Source organism: Arvicola amphibius, chromosome 4, assembly GCF_903992535.2.
Source record: "Arvicola amphibius chromosome 4, mArvAmp1.2, whole genome shotgun sequence".
Classification (NCBI taxonomy): domain Eukaryota; kingdom Metazoa; phylum Chordata; class Mammalia; order Rodentia; family Cricetidae; genus Arvicola; species Arvicola amphibius.
In genome coordinates, this window is record NC_052050.1 from 266,876 (window position 1) to 281,052 (window position 14,177).

At 43.4% G+C, this 14,177-nt stretch overlaps 1 protein-coding gene across 3 annotated transcripts in view; it reads left to right on the forward strand.

Moving 5' to 3' along the window:
- Window positions 1-558: 558 nt before the first annotated feature.
- B3gntl1 (UDP-GlcNAc:betaGal beta-1,3-N-acetylglucosaminyltransferase like 1) overlaps window positions 559-14,177 on the forward strand; it is an 80,353-nt gene continuing 66,734 nt past the window's right edge. For 2 of the 3 annotated variants that reach the window (XM_038329039.1, XM_038329038.1), the window contains exons 1-3: window positions 559-687; window positions 2,639-2,755; window positions 2,842-2,941. In XM_038329039.1, coding sequence (XP_038184967.1) covers window positions 640-687; window positions 2,639-2,755; window positions 2,842-2,941 — 265 coding nt within the window. In that variant the 5' untranslated portion in view covers window positions 559-639. Of the gene's footprint in view, window positions 692-2,638; window positions 2,756-2,841; window positions 2,942-14,177 lie in introns of all 3 variants that reach the window. The other variant, XM_038329040.1, reaches the window with a different exon arrangement.

The following is a 14,177-nucleotide window of genomic DNA, read 5'->3' on the forward strand; positions in this document are numbered from 1 at the left end:
TCCAGGCCCAACCTCGGGTGGTCGGTTTTGGATCTTTAAGTCATCACCCACGCGCACAGGTTGGCACCCCTCACAAGTTCCCCCGTTTCTAAAATATTTTTATCACATTCTTATGACTGTGGACTTCGGTTTGCAATTATTTCCATCAGGTGGGGCAAGACGACTTCCGCGGGGCAAGAAGCCGCAAAGACCGGCGAGTACTACGAGAAGGGCTGAAATCCAGGAGCGCCCACGGCCTCCGGGAGCCCAACCCTTTGCTCGGCCAGGCCCTGCCCACACCCAGTGTAGGCTACGGCCACCTCCCGGCCCCAAGCCCCTCCTTAGCTGCTCGGGCAGAGGCTGGCTGCTCGACCCGCGAGCTCACGAGCCCTTGGAGACCCCGGCAGGCCGCCTAGCAGTGCTCTCTGCTCGAAGCCCCGCCTTTCCTTCCTGACTGACGTGTCTCTGCACCAATAGAACGTGACTATCTTCTGCCCCGCACGGCCCGAAAACCCGCTAGCGGCCAGCGCCTAGCGACCCATGTGGCACGGCGCCAATCGGAAGTGGTCCAGTCTCTGCACCGCCTCCCGGAGCTTGCTCTGCAAACCGTGGCTGCTTGTGCAGGACGCGCGTGCAAAAGAAGGGCGGTGGAGCCCTGCCATGCAGCTCCCCGAGGACGCCACTGGGCATGGCCCGCTGGCCTCAGTGGTAGGTACGGCGGGGTGAGGCACGGCTCCGCCCCTCGTCCCTTCTGTAGCTTTTTCTCCCTCCGGACCTGGTATTTCATCTTTTTCTGGGCTCGCAGCCGCTAGGGTCTTTCCGGAACACTGCCACGGGTTCAGGAACCTCAGCTTGGACGGCACCCACCCTTTCCTGTGTCAAGGCGAACGTGGGTACAGATGGCGCTCCTGCTAGAGTTCCTACCGTACACTAACCTACACACCTACTTCCCAGCACACCGGCGCCCACCCCCACTCCCTTAGCCCCGCTCGCCACACCTGTCCCACATTACCTAGCTGGTGGGTTAGACGTCAGGAGCCAGGACACCTTGTAGGTACGGTTCAGAGACTCAGCGTCATTTGTATTTTTCATGCCAATCTTACTGACATTGGGAACAGGTAAAATCAAGGCCTAGCCTAACCTCGTTAACAATTCACACGTCCCTTTTTTATTGTTAGGTCTCTTGTAGCTCTGGCTGGCCCGCAACACAATTAAGGCCTAGCCTAACGTTGTTAAAAATTCACACATCCCCCCCCCCCTTTTTTTTTAATTGTTAGGTCTCCTGTAGCTCTGGCTGGCCAGCAACACCCGTAGCTGAGGATGACCGTGAACTAACACTGCAGCCTCCACACACACCCATTTAACTGATAACAGATATGAGTCACCACACCCTTCTTCACTTGTAGGTCTTGAGAAAATTAAAAATGTTCATTTCCTTTACAAAGTAAGTCCAGAGGACTGGGATATATGCTATACACATGCAAGGCCCTGGGCTCAATCCCAAGAAGCTCAAAAAAATAATAAATAAAAAGCCTTTAGGCATTCATTTTCACAACAAACACAGACAGGAGGAAATGCCACTTCTGGATCCCCACCTCCTCAAAGAGCATTTTGTTTGTAAAGAACTTGGTAAATTTTGTCTTCAATACTCAAATTTTTATAGCTATGTTTAGATATAGTAATTTAAATATTATGTGTAGATGTTATCTATAGTGATTTATATAAATATTGTCTATATTGTATGTAGGCTCTGGAGATTTTGTAGCTACTGTCTAGGTTACATGTAGCTATGCAACATGTGCATGTTATGTGTGTGTGTGTTCACACCTACTAACCTATTGGTTTTCCTTCTGAGAAACTTTGGTATTTGCACGTTAACTCAAGGGTGGCACCAACTGTTAATTTCTGTGGCTGTTCTTTATTGCTCACTGTATATAAAATTGAGGCAGTTGCGTTGACAATTGCTCTTTTGGTCATCAAGTTTTAGTGATTTTATTTTATGCCACTTTAGAAACTTTTGATTTTATTTATTTTGATTTTATTTCTCTCACTTCCTGAGAGAAAGTGCTAGTGCCTGAATTCAAGGACAGAACAAAGATTAAGGGTCTCTACAGGCCCCCTTGGTCCAGCTGTTTGATTAGCTGTGCAGGAGTATGCAGGAGTCACGTGACTGGAGTGTGCCATCTAGTCAAGGGGCTTTATCAGAATGGTGATGCTTTTGCCTAGTGATTAAAATAATGAATTTACCATTGAGCTGGAGGGGCATTTTGATGCTTTTCAGGTTTTTTCCTCCCTTTCAGAAGCATCTAGAAGGGAATAAGGATAGAGAGGTCAGTGGTAAAGGCACTTTGCACCAAGCCTGACAACCTGGACTTGTTCCCCAGTGTCATGTATACATACACAGCAACAGATGAATAAATGAAATAACTTTTTGAAGGCATCAGGAACTTGAGGAGCTATAGTCTTATGAACCAAATGAATGACAAGAGCTTAGAAAGGAGAAATAGATATCTTTGGATTGCTGGGTATGCCTATCATGAGGCGCGGTTCTAGGCCTTCTGAAGGCCAGATCCCCATCTTCTGGGATAACCATCTCGTGGATGCTGAAGGGCGTGCGGTTCCCCATGACTGTTTGCTAACCCATTTCTCTGAATTCTAGACTATTATCCTCCCAGTGCACAATGCTGAACTGTGGCTGGATGAGTGCTTGGCGTCTGTTTTACAGCAAGACTTTGAAGGCACCATGGAGCTCTCTGTTTTTAATGATGCCAGCAAGGTATTTATGAGCCAGCTGTTGGGTGACTTAATGCTTTACAAACCACACTTAAGGGCGTTTCCTAACCGGCAGTGTCACACTTACAGGACAATTCTAGGACCATCATTGAGAAATGGAAGGTGAAACTGGAAGATTCTGGCATCTCTGTAGTCATTGGAGGCCATGACTCTCCTTCTCCCAGAGGAGGTAACATGCTACATTATAATTATAGTTTGTTACCAACCTATGAACTTAAATGGTTTCATATTGTTCCAGTCTAGAGAAAAGTATCCTGGTGAAGAAAAATATCTTGGTAATCTTCAGGTCTGGTGTTTAGGTCTGCTGCCTGCTGAGAACCAAGTGGACCTCAGCTTCTGTCTGTCTTGTCTCTCTGCCTGCCTCTGCCTCCCTCCAGCCACTTTCCATCCTTTGGTAAGGATTGATTGGTGTCTCAGTGTCCACTCCCAATGTGTAGCTGGAGCCTAATTCACATGTAGGTTTTAGGAGGTGTGACCTTTGAGGTGATGGGGTCTTGGGGGTGGAGATTCATGATTGAGAATGGGATTAGTGCGTCATAGAAGAGGCCCCAAATAGCCCTTGACACTTCTCTTATATGAGGACAAAGGGAAAATAACTTCAATGAGCCAGGCATCAGTCTATTGATCTTGGATGTATCGCAGTCTCTTGAGTGCATGAATTACTCTGGTCCAAGGCACTCGCTGATGTAGTTCATGTCTACAGATTCATTAGTTCTGGACATTTAATATCAACACAACCATAATATGTACTGTTGTAACTGACTTAGTTCCTTAAGTACCGTTTTATATTAATATTCATCTGTTATATCAATACATTATTCCTTGTTAGAGAGTAATTCCGTTACACAGATAAACTATGATCTATTTATCCATTTCATCAGTTGATAGGCATTTAGAGTTTTGCAGTTTGGAAATTTTTTTCGGTGGTGCCCATACAAATATTTGTGCACAAGTTTTTGTTTGAACACTTATTTTTCAACTCTTTGAGTATATAAGCATTGTTTTTTTTTAAATCTGTTGAGCATATGCCTTATAACTCTATATTATCTTGAAGAACTGCCATACTGTTACTCTCACTGATTATACTGTTTTACACTTTCCAGTTTACTCACACAGACTATCACTTGCTGTTCTCCTTTGTCAATACTATTGTAGCCATTCTGGTCAGTGTGAAGTAACTCACGGTTTTGTTTGCATTTCCAAGTGGTTAGTGATGCTGAGCCCTCCATGTATTCTCTGGCGATGTGTATCTGGAGAGGTATCTGTTCAACTCTTTGCTCACTGTTTACTTGAGTCTTTTTTTTTTAAATTTATTTATTATGTATATAGTGTTCATGTGGTTGCTGGGAATTGAACTCAGGACCTCCGGAACAGCAGTCGGTTCTCTTAACCTCTGAGCCATCTCTCCAGCCCAAGTCTTTTGTCTTTTCATTGCTGAGATCTAGAAGCAGTATACATATGTGGCATACCAAAGCAAAGCATTATTAGAATGTATAATTTACATACATTTTCTCACATTTTGGGGGATTATCTTTTTATTCTTTTGTGGTAGTTAACCTTTGGTGCACAAAAGTTTACAACTGATGAAATCCAGTTTAGTTTTTCTTCATGGCGTGTCTTTTGGTGTCAATATCTAAGAAAACCATTGCTTGATCAAGGGAGTAAAGAAATTACTCCTTTGTTTTAGAGATCTTTATTCTTTTAGCTCTTATATTTAGTCTTTAATCCATTTTGAGTTAATTTTTATAAATGGCAGGAAAGGTAGGAGACTAAACATTTTTTGAAAAATCTTTAGATGTTATCTTGTTTCAACAGCGTTCAGCATTTTTTTCTCTTTTTTCCTTTTTTTATGTTTATGGGTGTTCTGCCTGCTTGTATGTCTGTGCACCACGTGAATGTTCCTGGTGCCCTTGGAGGCCAGAAGAGGGTGTCAGATTCATGGAGACTGGAAATACAGATCGTTGTGGGCTGCCTTCTAAGTGCTGGGAATTGAACTTTGGTCCTCTGGAGAGCAATCAGTGCTCTTAACCATGGAGCCATCTCTCCTGTCATCTGCAGCTTTCTTTCTTCCTTTCTGTGTGTGTGTATGTGTGTGCGTGTGTGTGTGCATGCATGTGTGTGTGTGTGTGCGTGTGTGTGCGTGTGTGTGTGGTTTTTCAAGACAGAGTTTCTCTGAGTAGCCCCGGCTATACTGGAACTCACTTGTAGACTAGGCTGGTTTTAAACTCAAGAGGTCCGCCTGCCTCTGTCTCCCAAGTGCTGGGATTAAAGGCATGCACCACCATGTTGGCATCAACAGCTTTCTTAAGAGTCTTTTTTCTCTAGAGAACTGTCCTGACATTCTTGTCAAGAACCAGCTAACCACAGACACGCGAGTTTACTTTTTGTCTCTGTTCTATCCATTGTTTTCTGTCCCCATCCTTTTGCCAGTTCCATGTTTTTGGCTATTGTAGCTTTTTGTTAGGTTTTCTGGCCATCTGTGTTGCAGAAACAAGCAGATACAAAGCCATTGATGTATATTCTCAGCCAAATAAATTGTTTTCTTAACTTCCTTCTGCTTATTTTTCTTATTGTTGATACTGTAGATCTTATACCTTTGCTTAACTTATTTATTAGCACGAATACTTTTTTTTTTTAAAGATAGTGTAGTGTATTCACAGAGCCAGAGGTAGTCTTCCTTATGATTTGATCTTGGACTGTATGTATGTATGTGTGTGTGTGTGTGTGTGTGTGTGTTCATGTATGTGCATATTTGTGCCTCATAGCCCAGGCTAGTGGTCTAGAACTCACTATGTTGCCTAGGGTGGCCTTAAACTCATGATTTTTCTGCTAAGGATCCTGGGTGTTGAGCTTATAGTTATGTGCCACCATGCCTAGCTCCTGGTTTAGTTCTCTTCTTTTTCTTGTTTAATTGCCCTGGCTAAAATCTCTTATAAAGTACTGAAGTAGTAAAAGTAGACATCCTTATCTTTACCCTGACCTTAGAGGGAAAGCTCACAATCTTCCTCTCTTGAGTATGGTACTAGCTATGAGGTTTACTAGTGTCCTTTATTAAACTATGGGGTTTACTAGTAGCCATTGTCAAACTAAGGAAGCCCTCTTGTATTGCAGGTTTATCGAGGGTACTATTTTTAATCACCAAAGGGGTAGGTGGGCTGGATTTTTGTCAAGTGATTTTTTTTTGGGGGGGCATCAATTTGAGAAACTGGTTTTTCTACTTCACCATGTTATATAATTACACTGATAATCATTGTTGAACCAGTTTTGCATTATTTGGGTAAGCCCTACTCAGTCATTCTGTGTAATCTTTCTACTAGACTGCTGAATTCAGTTTCCTGGTGTCTTGTTAAGGGTGTGTGTGTGTGTGTGTGTGCATGTGTGTTTGTGTGCAAGTACGTACATGGAGGCTAGATATCTGGTGTCATTCTCAATTTTATTTTTTGATCAGCTTCCCCAGTGCTAAGATTATAGACATATAACACCACGCTTGGCTTTTTATGTGGGTGCTGGAGTTATAAACAGTTTCTCGTGTGTATGTGACAAGCACTTTAAATAACTGAGTCATTTACCATCTCTTATTGTTTTTTTTAAATTAATGTTTTTTCTTCAAGACAGGGTTTATCTGTGTAGCTTTGGTGCCTGTCCTGGAACTAGCTCTTGAAGACCAGGCTGGCCTCGAACTCACAGAGATCCTCCTGCCTGTGCCTCCTGGAGTGCTGGGATTAAAGGCGTGCACCGCCACCACACGGCCTAATTAATTTTTTTTTAAGACAAGCTTTTACTATGTAACTCTGGCTGGCCTGTAACTTGCTGTGTAGTAAAGCTGACATAGAATTTACAGATCCACATGCCTCTTCCTCCTAATTTCTAGAATTAAAGGTGTGAGCCGCTACACTCGGCTTTTATTAAGGGTTTCTGTATGTGTGTTCATAAGGGATGTTGTTGTATGGTCTCCAGTTCTTGCAGTATTTTTTGGTAACTTTGATGGGAATTGTGACCTGTAGGACAGCTTAGGAAATGGGAAAGAATGGGACTAGTGTTAATTATCCTGTTTGCTAGAACTCATTGACAAAGCCAAGAATTAGATCCTGGGCTTATTTCTTTGCCTTATTCTTGTTCCTGGGTCATTTTTTAGTTTGTATGTCCAGGAGCTTCTTTGCTTCTCCCAGGTTACTGGCTTGCAGCGTCCAGAGCGTCCACTTGTAGCCCTCTGAACCCTCATCAAGGCTGACAGTAATGTAACGCTCCTCATTCCAGTGATTCGAGTCTTCCTTTTCCCCCACCTAGCTATGCTGGTTACTTTGTTCATTTCTTCATAGAAACATGTTTTTAAATTTTTTTTATGTGCATTGATGTTTTACCTGTGTGAGGGTGTCAGATACTGGAGTTACAGGTAGTTGTGAGCTGCTGTGTGGATTCTGGGAATTGAACCTGTGTCCTCTGGAAGAGCAGTCCGTGCTCTTAACTGCTGAGCCATCTTTCCAGCTCCCCTAAAAACAGCATTTTTTTTAGTTGCTTCTTTTTACTCTGTTTCTTTCTGGTCATAAGTGTTATCTTTTTGATTGATGGATTCTTTTATCAGTATATAATGTTGGGTTTTATTTGTTTTCTTGCTTAAAGTAATTTAGGAATAAAATCAGTTTTGTCTGGTATTTGCACAGTTAACCAGCTTTGTGATTAGTGTATGGAATATTTTTTACATGCTGTCTTTCAGCTTATGTGTGCATTTGGATCTTTTACAACATTTAGAGGAGGTGTCCTTTTTTGGTTTTTCAAGACAAGGTTTTTCTGTATAACAGTCCTGGCTGTCCTGGAAGTTGCTTTGTATACCAGGCTGGCCTCAAACTCTTTCAGATCTCACTGAGATCCTCCTGCCTCTGCCTCCCACATGCTGAGACTAAAGGTGTGCGCCGCCACCACCCAGCTTTAGAGGAGTCATTTTTAAATTTACTGTTTTGTTTTGAGAGAGGATCTTACTGTTAACTCAGGCTTGTGATTCTCTTGCCTCAGTTTCCCCAAAAGCTGAGACTGTAGATAATAAGCTGGCTAGATGACTTATTTTTAAGAATTGTTCTGCATGGCCAGGCTATAGTGGCGCATGCCTTTAATCCCAGCACTCGGGAGGCAGAGGCAGGCGGATCTCTGTGAGTTCGAGGCCAGCCTGGTCTACAAGAGCTAGTTCTAGGACAGGCTCCAAAGCTACAACCCTGTCTTGAAAAAACAAAAACAAAAACAAACAAAAAAGAATTGTTCTGCACTATTTACCTTTTAATTGAAGAGTTTTATCCTTTTAAATATAATGTACTTCACCTATAAGAACTTTTACTATTTTACTGCTGCTTTATAAAAGTCTTAAATCTCTTGTGTTCATTCCTCAATCCTTTAATTCTTCTTTGTTGCAGGTGCTTGCTTGATTAGCGTTCTGTTTGATTTCCTTCTTATAGCCTGTCTGTATGATTATAGTTAGTTACTGTAGGGATTATGATAGTCATCTTCAGTTTATCATTAATCTGGGTCGAATTAATAGCATTTCAGCTTCAGTTCCTCACAGCTCTGAACAGCCTTACTTGATGTTACAAAAATTACCTCTTTGTTTTGTGTCCATAGAGATACATTTATAAACTGGGCCTATTGACAAAGATTTTGTTGTCGTACATGTCATTCTTAAGTCGTATTGCACAGTATACAGATCGCAGTAAGACAATGCCATCTTGTCTATCTGCCTGAGCCACAGCTTTATCAGGTACTGTTCACCTCCTTGGGCTTCAAGTTTCTCTTTAGCCCTAGGATTCTCCTCCCTCTCGATAGGCAATCCATGAACTTCCTCAGTTTTTGTTTACTTGGGGATATCTTGATTCCTTCATCTTTGAAGGATAATTTTTGTTTGTTTGTTTTTGTTTTTTTTGAGACAGGGTTTCTCTCTGGAGCAGCCCTAGCTGTCCTGGAACTTGCTCTTGTAGAGCAGGCTGGTCTTGAACTCACAGAGATCTGCCTGTCTCTGCCTCCTGAGCGCAGGTATTAAAGGCGAGCTCCACCACCGCCTGGTAATTGAAAGGTTAATTTTGTAACAACTGTAATTTCTTGTTTCAATTTTTTATTATTTTATGTGTATGTTTGGGCATCATGTGCATGCCTGGTACCCTTAGAGGCCACAAAAGGGCATCGGATTCCTTGGGATTAGAGTTACTGACAATTGTCAGCCACCTGTGGGTGCTGGGAATTGAACCCAGTACTTCTGGAAGAACACCCAGTGGTCTCAATGGCAGAGTCATCTCTTCAGCGCCAACAGCTATAATTTTATAGGTTAGAATATTAATAATGTATTGCTTACATATTGTCTTATGCAGATGCCAGTGTATGAGTGAGGTGGTGTTGAGGAAGCAGTCGAACTTCCAGGTTGCCCAGCCCTTCCTGGGTGTTGAGCAAACCTAACCAGATACTGCATTTGGCTTTTTACATGGGTTTTGGGGATCCAAAAAGTAAACAAAGAAATAGAACACCCCGTGTGATGGTTTATCCTGGTTATCAGTTTATTGGATTTGCAACAACTGAAAAGCAAGTTGCCGTGCAGTCCTCGAGGGATTTTATTGATCAGGTTCTTTGAGCTGAGAAAACTAAATGTGGGTAGCGCCTTCAGGAGGTAAAAAATGGAAACTTTGCTTTTTGCCTGGATCCTTAATGCTCTCTGGCAAGTTCACCTACCTGTTACTGTTGAAGCTGCCACCGCTATCTTTCTCCAATATAAAATACAGCTGCTTTGATCCCAATGTGGACTGAACACTCATATTCTCTAGGAATCGTTCAGGTCTTTAGCTCCACATTGGACTTCTGAGATACCCAGCTTCATGGACTACAGGATTCTCAGCCTCTCCAGTATGAGACAGTGTTGTGCAGGACTAATGTCTGAACCAAACTACTGCCATTGTCAGTTCTGTAGATTCTGCTCCCAAAAGATCTCCACAGGTGTGCCTGTTGACTCTTCCCCTTCCCTCATAGGAGGAGAGGTTGAACCCGTTCAGTTTCCCTTGCCAATGACCTGTGTGCAATTTTGTCCTAATTACATGGGCTCTTGGGGCAGGGTTAAAGGCTGTAAGTGTGGAAGGACCAGGGGAAGGGCCTCCGTGCAGCCTAGGGAAGCTGTCGCTCCTGCTGAGTGCAGACCTTCTAGTGTGGCCACTTTAAGGCCAACTCCTGACCGTCATCCTTCACCCCTTTCTCTGTAAGTACATTTAATAAACTCGTCGGTTTTCCCAGGTGAACTTTGGTGAAATCATACCTCAGTTTGTTGTTGCGAAGGGATTTTAGTAACAGTTAGCCATGGATAGACTACCCAGACATATAAGTCAATCCAATAAATTCTCTTTTAGTATATATTCATTCCCTCTGTTCCGCTTTACCCTTGAACTCTGATTAATACACCCTATAAGTGATAAGTCATTCCATTCTTGTAACTATGGAGTTTATTTATTCATGTTTCTAGCACTTTTTTCTGTGTTGTGATTTACTTGTTTTGGAGTTTGTTTGGCTTCCTAAATGTTGCTTACTGTTGACTGTATCTGGGGGTTTCCACCATGATCCTTCAGTCATTTTTTCCTGCTTTTTTATTCCCACCACTTGCAGCATATACACCATGCACACCTGGTGTGCTTAATGGTGTTCTTTGTTCTCTGTTTTGTTTTTTGTTTCTTTTCTCCGTTTTTCCAAGTAGCAAAATCTTTATCCATCTCTTTCCAAGTTTCCAAATTCTCCAGGGTTTAATGTAGTCTTGGGTCTACTACTGAAAATCAGTTTCTGGTATTATATTTTTCAGCTTTAGGATTTTTATTTGGTTCCTTACTTTTAATTCTGCATTTTTGTTAATGCTGTTTTGAAAAATATGATGTTAGAGCTTTATTTCTGTGGTCATGGCTTCCTTTGCATGTAATGTATTTATCCTGACTGCTCTGACTCTCAGCTCTAAACCTGATGTCTGGGTTTTCATGCTGGAAGTTTCTGTTCTCTGCCTTTTGACCTGAGTATAGGGAATGCATTCCTGTTTCTTTTCATGGCTTCTGTTTTCTACTGGAAAATGGCAATATAGATAACAGGCATCTGGTTGCTGTTGATACTGCTCACCTCCTCAGAGGCAGGTACCTGAGATGACTCTCGTCTTGGCTGGACGGTGGACCTCTTTCTCTGTCTACACCTTCAGCTACAGTAACTGCTGCTTGCTGTTGTTTTGTCTGTTTTTGTGACATTGTGGGGAATGAATTACTGCAGAGACTAGTCCAGTCAAATTTAGGCCCTATTTAGGGATAATTCCTGAGGCCAGTGTTTTTAGTGCAGACTCCTGTTCCCATCACCTCTGCAGTATTTTAGGGCACCTGGTATCACTGCATTGTTAAATATGAGGTCTGTACCTCTGTGGTCTGTGCTCTGCTAAGCCTAATTCTCCTTGGACATTGTGATTGAATAGGAGTGGTCCCTATAGGCTCATATATTTGAGTGCTTGGTCCTTAGGGCGTGGCACTACTTGAGAGGGATTAGGAGGTGTGGTCTTTGAGTAGATGTGGCCTACTTGGAAGAAGTGTGTCACTAGGGGTGAGCTCAAGCCAGGCCCAGTGTCTCTGTCCATGCCGCCTGGGGATCCAGATGTAGAAGTCTCAGCTACCCTGTCTGCCTACATGCTACCCTGCTTCCTGCCATGATGATAATGGACTAAACCTCTGAAACTTAAAGCCAGCCCCAATTAAATGCTGTCTTTTATAAGAGTTGCCTTGGTCATGGTGTCTCTTCACAGAAATAGAACACTGATTAAGACAGTCATACAGTCCAGTCACAGTTCTGTGGTGCAGATGAGAGAAGCTCTTGTATGCCCAGACTTGCTGAATGAGCTGAGGGCTTGTGGCTAACTGTACAGTAATCCCTGATGTCACTCAGCTTGTCCCTCCCTATGGGATGCCAGCTCTGTGCTACAAGCCAAGATCAGGACACCCAAGGCCCCCAGTTTCCTCAGGGACACTACTGTCAAGATAGAAAGAGCTTCGTTCTATGGGTCTGGGAAACAGATGGCAGCTCCCAGTTGTCATTCAGGAGTTCGTAGTTCTCTGCCGGTTCACCTGGGGCTTAGTTTATACCAGGTAGCTGGGCCAGGATGAGACGTGTGTGTATGAGAAGTGTATATCCTGGCTAGTTTCATGTCAGCTTGATATGAGTTACCTGAAAGATTATGTTGGCTAGTTTTATGGCAGCTTGACACAGACTAGAGTTGCCTAAAAGGAGGGAACCTCAATTCAGAAAACACCTCCATAAGTTCTGGCTGTAGGGCATTTCTTAATTAGTGATTGATAGGAAGGGCCCAGTCCACTGTGGATGGTGCCATCCTTGGGCTGGTGGTCCTGTGTTCTATAAGAAAGCAGGTTGAGCAAACCAGTAAGCAGTACCCCTCCATGGCCTCTGTATCAGCTCCTGCCTCCAGGTTCCTGCCCTGCTTGAGTTCCTGTCCTGACTTCCTCTAGTGGGGGACGGCGATGTGGAAGTGTAAACCAAATAAACCCTTTCCTCCCCAAATTGCTTTTGGTCATGACGTTTTGTCAAAGCAATAGTAACCCTAATGGGGTATTGCTGTGACAGACCTGACCATGTGTTTTGGGGAGGGCTGTGGAAGGACTTTGGAACTTTGGGCTAGGAAATCATTTAGTGTTGAGAGCTCAGTGGGCTGCTCTGTAGGAGCTCAAGAGATGAGAACACTGAGAGCAGTGCAGGAGATGGAGGCCTGGCTTGTGAAGTTCCAGAGGGAAGCAGAGACTCTACCAGGCTTTCGTGTGAAGCATCTGTGGTGTCTGGTCAACTGGAGCTGAAGAATCAGCTGTGATTAACAAGGAACCAGAAACATTAAAGTTAAACCTTTGCTTTGCTGGAACAATGGGTGTTGGTCAGTCGGGGCTGAGGAATCAGCTGTGATTAAGAAAAGACCAGCATCTCTGAGGTGAAGTCTTCTGGGACATGTTTGCTCAGGGTCAGCACAGAGAAGCTGACGTACAGGTTTTGCCAAGGTTTTACTCAGGTCAGCAGCTGAACTTCATGGTGTTAGAGTCATCCAAGGTGGTCCTGGTTTTGAAGGCATGAAGGGGACTTGGAGAGCAACTGAGGCTTAAGGCTTAACACTGTGTGGCAGGGCTGGAGTCCCTGAAGAGATTCCAGGAGAGGCTGTTGGTTAAGATGCAGTCCATTCGAAGCAACAGACTCCAGCATTTTGGAGACGACCACCAAGAACAGCAGCAGTGGTTGAGTGGAATCAGCTGGAGCCTAGAAGATGCGTTGTGTGTGGTGCAGAGTCAGAGAAGTGACCCAGGCCCGTTGGAGGAGCGCAGAAGATCGTGAATCAATCCTGGACATCGGATGTTGAGATAGTTAAACTGTGGGGGTTTGGTTTTGCTTGGTGCAGATTGTGACTGTGCCCAGGTTCTTCCTTCTTGCAGTAAGAAAGTATTTAATTTATTTTTGATTTTTACAGGGCCCCACAGTTGAGAGACTTTGAATTTTGAAAGAGACTGGCTATTTTAAAGAGACTGATTTTTATTTATTTATTTATTTATTTATTTTGCTTTGTTATTTTTGAGAGAGGGTTTCTCTGTAGCTTTGGAGCCTGTCCTGGAACTAGCTCTTGTAGACCAGGCTGGCCTTGAACTCACAGAGATCCGCCTGCCTCTGCCTCCGGAGTGCTGGGATTAAAGGCGTGCGCCACCACCACTGCCCAGCAAGAGTCTGAATTTTTAAAGTCTGGAATTTTTGAAATTTGGAATGTTATATTGTAATGTTGATATTAACATGTGATCTTGGGGAAGAACTGTTAATCCTGAGATTCTCAGGTGAAAAATCAGTTTTACCATTTTAGGCCAAACTAAAGCAAGTTTTATTAAAATGTTAAATACTGACCAAGATGGAATTTGATCTAGACCACTCCCTGGAACTATCCCAGTTGCCTGTTCCCAAGACACGTCTTGTTGGGGCTTTTATGGACAAAACTCACAGACCACCATGCTTTCCCATGAAGCTTTGTTATTTTTTAAGAACTACCACTTCCAGCATCCCAGGAAGTTGTCTTGTCTCTGGGCAGGTGGGGCTTACAAGGTTAATTTAGGGCATAACTGAACAAGAAAGGAATGATTATGGCTTAACAGTAATGAGTTTGTATGTCAAGTTGATGGGGTCCTGTTCCTCCTGCATCTGGGAACCAGGAGACGCAACCTCAACGTCCCTGTTGCCTGTGGCTTCTGCCTTGCAGAGCTGGAAGGGGAAGAGAGGGAGCCAGTGTCTCAGTCTACACTGTAGCCAACCACTGTACTCACTGGATTTGGGGAGATTTTCTTGGATAATTATTTCTTCGTTTACTGTCTACACCTTAGAGCCATTTCCAGAGACCC